General features: G+C 38.2%; 1 protein-coding gene across 1 annotated transcript; it reads left to right on the top strand.

The window, feature by feature from the left end:
• Positions 1-1,364: 1,364 nt before the first annotated feature.
• LOC109045192 (cytochrome P450 27C1-like) lies at positions 1,365-9,265 on the top strand. The gene is made up of 9 exons (XM_042754954.1): positions 1,365-1,859; positions 4,270-4,460; positions 4,621-4,820; positions 5,864-6,073; positions 6,182-6,345; positions 7,312-7,475; positions 7,597-7,675; positions 8,143-8,346; positions 8,486-9,265. The coding sequence occupies exons 1-9, from the start codon at positions 1,365-1,367 to the stop codon at positions 8,600-8,602; spliced, it is 1,824 nt and encodes a 607-aa protein (XP_042610888.1). The 3' UTR covers positions 8,603-9,265.
• Positions 9,266-10,699: the final 1,434 nt, after the last annotated feature.

The following is a 10,699-nucleotide window of genomic DNA, read 5'->3' as shown; positions in this document are numbered from 1 at the left end:
GGAACACACAAAAGTTTTTTTTTTCTGAAGCTGAAATTGAATCAGTGATTCGTATTTAATTCTTAGGATGAGAATCTGGCAGCAGAAACTCCTGAGCTTGATTTTTCTCTTGTTATTAAAAAAAGAGGGTCTAAATACAAGAGTACAAGTTGTTCAAAGGAGATGAATCCCCCTTTTTCCAGGACTTCAAAAACAAGTGTTTTTGTGTGAAGTTTTCCAATTGTGTCCTACCCAGAGCTGAGCAATGCTCAGACGAGATTTGCATTCGTATAAAATAGAGGTCCTTACCTCATGTGCCCCCAAACTACACACTTGATTCAAAGCGCCTGATGGGACACTCAGAAAAAGGGGGCAGTATAGGGCTAAAAGGTACTATGCACTAATAGGGCTAAAAGGTACATCTTTGTACCTTATTTGCCCCTATTAGTGCATATTAGTACTTTAAAAGTAAACATATAGCCTACCTTTTGAGTACATGAACTCAAAAAATACATTTGCACTCATTTGTCCAAATAACAAACACACGCAGGAATACGAAATCCGAATCTTATTTTTACAGGGCCCACCACCAGAGGGGGACAAGTCCCCCCAATATTTAGAAGTAGCCTATAGCCAAACCGTCCTCAGTATTAACTGATATATCTTGTATTATGAATCCTATGTCATAATATCTGCTGCCATGCATTACGCACCGCTTTGTTTTGTTGTTAGGATGACCAAGAACACTCTTAAAAATAAAAGCTGCTTCAAAAGGTTCTTCACAGAGATTCCATTTAGAAGATAAATTTTTGGTTCCACAAAAAAACATTCAGTCAAAGGTTCTTTAAAGAACCATCTTTTTCTTACCATTTTATAATCTGAAGAACCTTCTTTCGCCGCAAAGAACCTTTTGTGAAAAAGAAAGGTTCTTCAGATGTTAAAGATTCTTTTTGGAACCATTTAGATAAACAAGGTTCTTCTATAGCATCGTGAAGCACCTTTATTTTTAAGAGTGTGCAAAGTTTTTTAAGTCGCATTTTAACAGTTCTTGTCAATGTCAAAATGAATGAGATGGCCAATCAAATCAAAAAAGGCGGGCTAGACAAAACGTATGATAAATAGCCTATTTCATTTTTGCCATCATGATATAATTATTAAGCTAAAAGACCGTCATTGGCTACAATATCCATTATAAACTTTTTTCTCCATAATTTCGGCATTACATCCATTTTACATCAATGTTATGCATTTCAAGAGACTTAAAATAATTACTTTTTTATAATTGTGATGACTGTAATAGAATTTTATGTAATCCCCATTTTATTTTGCAACAAAAGAAAATCCTTCACTTCAGCTTTTCATCGACGTCCACTGCGCCGTGGGGGATGCGTGAGGACCTCTTGTTCCTGCCAGGGCCAAACTCCAGCGTCCAAATCCCTTTCGCTGATCCCACACCTCTCCCGTGGACCTTTAAAAAGCCGCTGCGCACCACGCATCAGTGCGCATTCGCTCCAGTCTGCGAACACCTCCACTTCTACAAGACACTCCTGATTTCAACTTGGTGGCACGCTATACAGTCTTTGAGATGTCTCTTTCAAAGCAATATTCTGCACCTGGCCCGCAAGAGTCTGCTGCAGGACTCATGCAAGCAGTTTCTCCTCCAAACCCACGGGCTGCACAAGTCCGTGGCGAAGGGCTCTCTGGAGATCGCGGCGCACAGTCAGGAGGATCTGAAGGAGGGGAACATGGTGCGCCCCGTCGCTGAGGAGCAGAAGGTGGCGAGAGTGAAGACCCTCCATGAGATGCCCGGACCCAGCACCATGGCGAACCTCATTGAGTTTTTCTACCGGGATGGATTCAGCCGCATCCACGAGATCCAGGTGAGTCGGCAGCGGTCAAATGGGACCACCGTTACGCGTTACTTTCTTTCTGTGTTTGCATTTCAATGGTGTTTCTTCAAGTGCACAGTTTACACCTTCAATAAACGTTCAGCGGAAAAGACCCAGACGCCATCATGTAGACTCATCCATATGGTTTCATTTAACAAAAAAGCCACATATTTCAATTTTATCTAAACTTTACTTTCGGTAACTTTTTATTTTACGAATTGGCAGAAATACGTGCCAGAAATGGCCAGTGACAGTTGTTGCACAAGCGTTAAATAAACTTTAACGTTTACTTTAACGTAAATAAAGATTTATTTGTTTGGAACACTGTCAAGACTCGGCTACGTAATGTGCAGTGCGGACACGTGAGGTGTTGGATTACTTATGGGGTTGCATAAACCGGCGAGTGCAGTCTCCACCCCATCGCGAAGGACAGTCACAAACCTTATTTTATCCCAGGCGCAGTCTACACGAAGGATCAAATTCGAATTATATAGCATGCAGTTCAAAAACCTCAAGAATGGCCAGCTATAAAGATTGACAGCTGATTTGCGCCCACTAAGATATAAATGCACAGGAATGCAATTCCTGATTTACAGTGCAGTGTGCGGGGGTTGTGTTCTAAAATGAGGAGGAAGTCCTCAAAGGTTTTTTTTTTTTTAAGTCAAATGTAAATTCATGTCCCATGCAGTCACAACATTGCTTATGCTATCAGAGAAAGAAAAAAATAATAATTTAATATTTTTGCATTAACAATGTAACCAATATTCCATTTATTAAAGCCAAGTATGAATCTCATGAAGTTAGTGTTTTTACATTTATTCCAAAATAATAGCTAACTCAAGGCAGTAAACAATATATTTTATTTGTGAACTTATGTTTAGCTATTCATTTTAATAGTTAACGTTTAACTAGGCTACTTTTACATTTTTTGAGTCATAGGGTCATCAAAGCTTGGTAAATTCACAGACATGGAGTCTTTAATTTTACCAAGCTGATTACTCACTAAAATCTCCCACAGAGATCATGTTTTCATGTCATTTTAAGTATTATTTTGACGTAACAAAGTGGTTAGGCTATATCTGAGTGTATGAGTCGTTTCCTGACTTCACCTGTGCCCTGATCTACTGAGTAATAGAAACTGAGAGGGGGAGAAGGTTAATACAACTGATAATACAATTATCAAAATAAATAAATAAAATAAATCAACAGTCTGTGTTTAAAATGTAGAAAAACAATATTCTAAAATGAACTCTTCACTAATGGACAATGTTTCTTCAGAAAAACGGGTGATTTATAAACTTTTTAATGTTGTTTTACATTAATCACCCCAAAAGGACAAATCACAAATGTTTCAGATCAAGACCTTCTTCAGGGTGTTTAGAAGGCCTGATTTAACCCCTATTATTTTGTTGTGTTCATATAAATTAATTTGTTTTTAAAATTATATTTTTGACTTGAATAAAAAAACTAGCTTAGATGTTAAAACGTAGATGTTAACATTTTTATGTATATGGTATGTATATACAAGATGTTTCCTCTGAGGAGGCAATGGAGACAGTCTCCTCAAAATACTGGATAAGAAAAAAAAAAATTGTAGTACAAAAATCATACAAACGGCAGTATTACAAAATAAACACTAAAAAGAAGACTTTTTTCATGGTCTCATATAGGTACATAGCTGCATTTATATGAGACAAATATTTAATCAGTTATGAAAAAAAAAATATGCACAATCAGTTGTAATTAATGATGGAATTATGTGTTATATTTGGAATAATGATGAAAACCCTTGTTTGTATCTTGATTTTCTTTCAAATTGCAGTTCAGGAAATTCCTCTTCATGTCATTCCAATTCAAAATCCTGTGGAACATGGCCAGTTGAATTCAAATTCTAATGCACTGAAACAGAGCCCAAAACGCCACAGTACTTATCTAAAATGGCCAGTGGTGACTGGCATTGGTTTACATATTAGGGATCAGTTACAGTTATGTTGTGCAACAAAGTCGTCTTAGGACTGTGAAAGATTAGAAATGTTTTCTGGCTGAGGAGACACAGAGGTGCCTTTGTGTTGTCTTATTTAGTATGAATAGCACTTACGACTTGAGAAGGGGGATGAAAGTGGGCAAACTCACAATGAGGGACATCCATACTGGTAATTGTCTTCCTATGCATACTGAGCAGTTGGCTAAGAGCCATACGGTCTTTAGGGAGACATAGATATTGTCAGTAAATTTCAATAAAGCATTTACAGTTTGAAGGAAACATCTAAACAAATGACTTAGATGAATAAATTAGCCAAAAACAAGAAAAAAAAGAAATCCATCAAAAGTTAATTATATTTATATGGTTCAAATGCATTTCTGAAATCCACATTGATCAGCTTTACAAATCTTTTTGTAGTTGGAGCATTCTCAGAAGTATGGGAAGATCTTCAAATCTCGATTTGGACCTCAGCTGGTGGTGTCCATCGCTGACAGAGACATGGTGGCACAGGTTCTCAGGACTGAAGGTGAGACTCCTCAGAGAGGTAACATGGAGTCCTGGAAGGAGTACAGAGATTTGAGAGGAAGATCTACTGGACTCATCTCAGCGTAAGTACATACTGATGGGCTTTCTTGGGGGGTGCTGTAGTCTAATGGATAAAATCGAAGATGGTAACTTGGTTTGTCTCTTGTGAACCTGCAATATTCCAATATATCTTTAAATTTTCCTGTCTCTGATAACAAATATATGGTGTTATATGATCTCCAGCGAGGGTGATGAATGGCTGAAGATGCGCAGTGTTCTGCGGCAGCTGGTTATGCGGCCCAGAGATGTGGCTGTTTTCTCCCCTGACGTCAACGCTGTGGTGGCCGACCTGGTGGAGAGAGTGAAGACACTGCGTAGCCAGCAGGACGACAAACAGACTGTCCATAACATCAATGACCTGTTCTTCAAATATGCCATGGAAGGTGAGCCTGAGGGCAGAGTGTGCGTTATTGTGGTTAACTGGAAAGGAATAGGAGGGCTTTGTATAAAATGAAATTTGATCCAGCTATTTAGGGAGTCTGAGTCTGGGTAACAGATGTTCCACAGACAGATAAGGAATTTTTGTGGAGATTTGTTTAATGTAAGTGTTGTTTTGTCACCTTTTTACGTACTTGTATAGCACTTTATACAAAACAGTACAATACAGATTTTCAGTTTAGTTTAATAACACCGTCAATGCTGCAAAGTTCACCAGTGATGAAACAACTGCAATTTTAGCTACAAAAGCAGCTCTGTAGAAGATAATAGAGTCTATAATCAGCTCAATTCAGATTAGTGTTGATTGCTGCAAAGTTAATCAATGATGACACAACATGAATTTAAGCTAACTCTATAGAAGACAATAGTGCCATTAATCAGCTCAATTCAGTTCAATATTGATTTAATTTAATTTAATGAGTTTCAGTAAATTCAGTTCTTTTATTATCTGTGTTTTTGTTCTGTCGTTGACATTCTGTTGCACTGTGGAAGCTTGTCACGAAAACAAATTCCTTGTATGTGATTCTGTCAGTGTCGCAAAGTTTAATGACGTCATAACTGATATTAAATATATAATTAACTTTTTTTAGCGTTTAAGTAGCTCTACATAAAAGTGACATTAATTAGCTCAGCTCAGTTTAAGTTTTTTGCGTTTTCACAAATACAGTATAGTTAGAGCTGTAGTATTTTTTGAATATTAATGATCTTTTAATTGTCATTTGCTGATGTCAAAAAAAACGGCCTGCTAAATTCTTAGATGCACATATAGTTGAAAGTATAAATTTCTGATAAACCCTCTGTAGTGTGATTATTTGTGGATCTCACTTTACTCTTAATAGAACAGTGGATTAAAGATTCAGATAAGATTTAGATTAGCACACGAAAACCTTAGCAAATAATTGCTATTATCTGTGGGAGATTCAATATGGTAAATCCATACATGTGAATCAATATGTTATGAAAAACACAATTTTAAACTCTTTCCTAGGTGTTGCAACCATTTTGTATGAAACTCGCCTGGGCTGCTTGGAAAACGAAATTCCCAAGATGAGTCAGGAGTACATTGCTGCACTGCACCTCATGTTCAGCTCTTTCAAGACCACCATGTACGCCGGGGCCATTCCCAAATGGCTGCGGCCCATCATTCCCAAACCCTGGGAGGAATTCTGCAGTTCATGGGACGGCCTCTTCAAATTCAGTAAGAGCAGAGGGAACTGTGGTGGGGTTCAGTGTCATTGTGCGAAAGTTGGTCTTCTTCACCTGCTACAGTTTTTTTGTTAAAAGTTTGTATAAATGTGTGTTTTAGGCCAGATCCATGTGGACAAGAGGCTTTCAGAGATCAAAAAGAAGATGAAGAAAGGCGAAGAGATTAAAGGAGGGTTGCTGACTCACATGCTGGTCACCAGAGAGATGAATCTGGAAGAGATCTATGCAAACATGACAGAAATGCTTCTGGCTGGTGTGGATACGGTAAGGACTGGTCCAATAGCTGCTGGGAAGTCATTGCTTCATGACTCGTAATTTGGCACAAATTCAATGGTAGACACTTAGTAACCCAAATTAATCTTGCTTTTACTGAAGTTATGCTGCAGTCTCTCCAAGCAGTGAATGCGTGTATGGTGATTTAAAAAGCAGAAAAAACACATTGTGTATTGAGACAGCTGGAGAAATGCTTGCATCTAATGGTGATGATAAATTAACCTCCTCATCAGGAAAGCATCTCAGGCGACTTTTTCTCTTCCTGTGAACTCTTTTCAAATGGTCAAATCGTAAACGGGTGTCTGAGGTCTCCATGAAAAACTCTTGTGTTCACCTGACCTAACGCTGACCTCTCTCCATACATCTCACCCACAATAAACAAGACCTGCCAAGACTCTCCCATTTCACTGATGTGTCAGTTGGCATCCTCTTCTCTTTGATCTTTCCCTCTCGTTTTCTTTCAGCCGTATGATCACATTAGCCATCGTGAGCCAAAGCCGGTCATATAATCTTTCCCTCTCCGCCTGTCTGTCTCTCTGTCTTGCTTTCCCTTTACCTCTATGAGGCAAGGTGCCTGTTTTGGGTTCTTGCTCCAAAAAGGAATTAGTCACCCAAAAAGGTGAACATTTTGATCACTGGAGCTGAACGCACATGACATCAGCCACTTTTAGGCCGAGATTTATCTGAGATAAAAGTAATGATAAATGGAGAGAAGCATGGCAGGTGGTTCATTACAGGATGAAGGGGAGGAGAGAGGTGGCCTAAAAAGGGGGGGAGTGAATGATGTTGAATGGGCAATCTTTGAAAGGAGGCTGAAAAAGATTTTATGATATTTCTTAAATATATCATGTATTATTCCCGATATCTTTAATTTTGCACCAAGCAGAGGAATTAGTGTAGATCATGTTACTAATCTCTAATAAGTAATCAAATGTTCTCCTCTCTGCCCCTCTACAGACCTCTTTCACACTGTCATGGAGCACATACCTTCTGGGAAGACATCCCAAAATACAGCAGGACATTTTTGAGGAAGTCGACAGAGTGCTGGGTGGGCGTGTCCCAACCGGAGAGGATATTGCTCATTTGCCCCTTATTAGAGGGCTTGTTAAAGAGACTCTCAGGTAAGCCCTTTCCACCACTCATTATTTATTGCCAAGCTTATTGAGCTGAGGACAGAAATACAGTGATCATTCAAAAATCAAACAGTATAAACACTTCCCTCCGTCTCTCTAACGCATGCAGGCTTTTCCCTGTTCTGCCTGGAAATGGACGCGTTACACAGGAGGATCTGATCGTCGGAGGTTATTTCATCCCTAAAGGGGTAAGAACATAAATCATATGGCTGTATGTGTATGCAAAAGCACATTTTTATATGCTTGTCTCATAAACACACGTCAAAACGCTGCCCGAGTAGAAGCATTGTTTCGTGCCTTTCTTTCCTGCAGCTCTAGATTTAATTACCTTGACCTGGATATACGTAGATAAAGTGTGCTAGTTAAAAAGAAGACACTTTAAAAGAAAACAATTGTTACGCAAAAAGGGAATAACTTCAATCAGTGGTTCACAACCCACTAGGAGGCCTCAGGAACTTTCAAGGGGGGCATTTTATTTTTTGGAGAATTTTTTAATCTACTTTGATGACAAAATAATTATATTAATATGATTTAATAATTAAAATTATAACGATAAAAACACAAACTATCAAATAACTATTAAATCAATAACTTATAACTAAACATAGTAGCTATTGTTTTTACTGAAAAATCTCCCAACTTCCTGTATTCACAGACTCAGCTGGCTCTGTGTCATTACTCCACCTCTATGGATGAAGAAAACTTCCCCCGTCCTGGAGAGTTCCGTCCAGATCGTTGGATTCGCAAGGATGCCTCTGACCGGGTTGATAACTTTGGCTCCATTCCGTTTGGCTACGGCATCCGCAGCTGCATCGGGAGGAGAATAGCCGAGCTGGAGATGCATCTGGCTCTAACACAGGTGCTTGTTTATATATGTGTCTCAAAATTCAAAAGATCCACACCATAGTGGTGCTAAGCAGATTGTGCAATAAAGACAGATATTACTTGAATGTGAATTCCCTTGTCTAATGGTGTACTGATGTTCTTCTCCATCACAGCTCCTGCAGAAGTTCCACATTGAGGTGTCTCCCCAGACCGCTGATGTGCATGCTAAGACTCATGGCCTGCTCTGTCCGGGATCACCCATCAACCTTAGATTTGTGGACCGAAAGTAATCTGCTATTACACTGTGTGTGAATTTAAACCATAATCCATACTGTGCTTCTTGGAGTCCAAAGACTTTTAGTGTTTTTGTGTATTATAGTGCCTCCTCCAGCTTTTATCCAGCGAAGAATGTTGCTTTTATTTATGTGAAGTGCCTCTGAGCTCTTGCGTGAAAGCCAATCAGAGGACCAAATATTTTAAAAATGTTTAGAACAGGCACTATTCTATTAATTATAATTATATAGTCTAATTAATACGAATTACTTCCAAGATTTGCTTAATTTACATCACACTATCTGTAATTTTCTCTTGTAGCTTTTTCATTTTGCTCAGCCTTAATAATTAACATAAAATATGGTCAAGAAGACCTTGTATATAGATGTTTTACTATTAAATTAGCTTTAGCACTAAGCTCATTATTTATTTAACATGGTAGGCTTCTGTAAGCTTAATGACTTTTAGCTTACAAGCAGAAAATTCCTAAAGCAAACATAAAGTAAATCCTATTACAACTACAAAGCTACTTTAGAAGACTGTGCTAAAATCCTGTCCTGTGGACACTAATATTAAAGGGATACTCCACTCCAAAATGAAAATTTTGTCATTAATCACTTGTCGTTCCAAACCCGTAAATGCTTAGTTCGTTTTCGGAACATGATTTAGGATATTTTGGATGAAAAACCGGGAGGCCTGTGACTGTCCCATAGACTGCCAAGTAAATAACAGTGTCAAGGTCCATAAAAGGTATGAAAGTCGTCTTCAGAATACTCCATCTGCCATCAGACGTGCAATCTGGGTTATATGAAGCGACGGGAACACTTTTTGTAAGCGAAGAAAGCAAGAAAACAAGGCTAAATACACGTAGAAACAATTCCTTTGTCAACAGTCTCCTCTGTGTCTCTCCATGTCACCGTATGCTGCTAATGCTCTTCTGTGTCATCCGCGCCACAAGGATGCGCTGTTTTCTTTCAAATCAAAGCTAAATACACGTAGAAACAGCACATCCTTGTGGCGTGGATGACACAGAAGAGCATACGGTGATATGGAGAGACACAGAGGAGACTGTTGACAAAGGAATTGTTGAATAAAGTCGTTATTTTTGTTTTTGTAAATTGTTCCCGTTGCTTCATATAACCCAGATTGCACTTCTGATGGCAGATGGAGTATTCTGAAGACGACTTTCATACCTTTTATGGACCTTGACACTGTTAGTTACTTGGCAGTCTATGGGACAGTCACAGCCCTCCCGGTTTTCATTCAAAATATCTTAAATTGTATTCTGAAGACGAATGGAGCTTTTACGGGTTTGGAACGACATGGAGGTTAGTGATTAATGACAAAATTTTCATTTTGGGGTGGAGTATCCCTTTAAGATAAATACAGTGTAAGGAAAACACCTCAAATCACAGCAATCTCCGTCTTGATTTCAGTGTGGCTATTATTATCTAATTTGTTATTCAAGAACGAGGATTTTGTGTTGGCTACTCTTTAGTGGAAAACATTTTAATGCGAAATGCAAAATTGTGTCTCTCTTTTTTTAGTGCGCTAGCCTTATAGGCAACAGATGGATAATGGGAGCTGGTGGAAATGAACTATTTTTTGGATAAAATGAATGTTGTTTTTGAAGGTTGTGAACTTAATGCATTGTATGAAATTTGTAAGTGTGGAAATGCCTAAGTTACTGAATTTTGTACGAATAAACTACACTTTGAAGACCTGCTGTGTTGTCCATTTGTTGTTTGTTCTGTTTAAACATTATTTAAAACACCAAACACACACACACAAAAAAATATAATAGTCTGTCACACTTACCTGAACCATGTGAAAATGAATGAAAAATTGCCTCTCAGAACCTTTGCAATAAAATTCCATATGCAACATTGACTCAGTAACGACTTTTGCCCTCATAATTGTGATTATAAAATTTCACGTCCATAAACTTTGAAAGACTGATGACACATGACTTCAGAAATAAAGTAAATGTAAATGCATTTATCCATCTCTATGTAGTCCTTACCTTTATCCACCAGATGGCATGATGGTTTGACGAATAGGAAAATGAAGGAAGGCAAATAATTAACATATATTCTAAAAGAGTCAGTTATAAT

The sequence above is a fragment of the Cyprinus carpio genome, unplaced genomic scaffold, assembly GCF_018340385.1.
Source record: "Cyprinus carpio isolate SPL01 unplaced genomic scaffold, ASM1834038v1 S000006624, whole genome shotgun sequence".
In the NCBI taxonomy this organism is placed as follows: Eukaryota; Metazoa; Chordata; class Actinopteri; order Cypriniformes; family Cyprinidae; genus Cyprinus; species Cyprinus carpio.
Note: the sequence above shows the minus strand (reverse complement) of the source record. Positions and strands in the feature narration are given on the sequence as shown.

Bases quoted from the DNA above. Each gene is read 5' to 3' on its own strand.
- LOC109045192 (XM_042754954.1), top strand. From the start codon at position 1,365: ATGCGTGAGGACCTCTTGTTCCTGCCAGGGCCAAACTCCAGCGTCCAA. The intron at 6,074-6,181 runs GTAAGAGCAGAG...TGTGTGTTTTAG, and splicing joins GGACGGCCTCTTCAAATTCA to GCCAGATCCATGTGGACAAG. The intron at 8,347-8,485 runs GTGCTTGTTTAT...TCTCCATCACAG, and splicing joins TGCATCTGGCTCTAACACAG to CTCCTGCAGAAGTTCCACAT.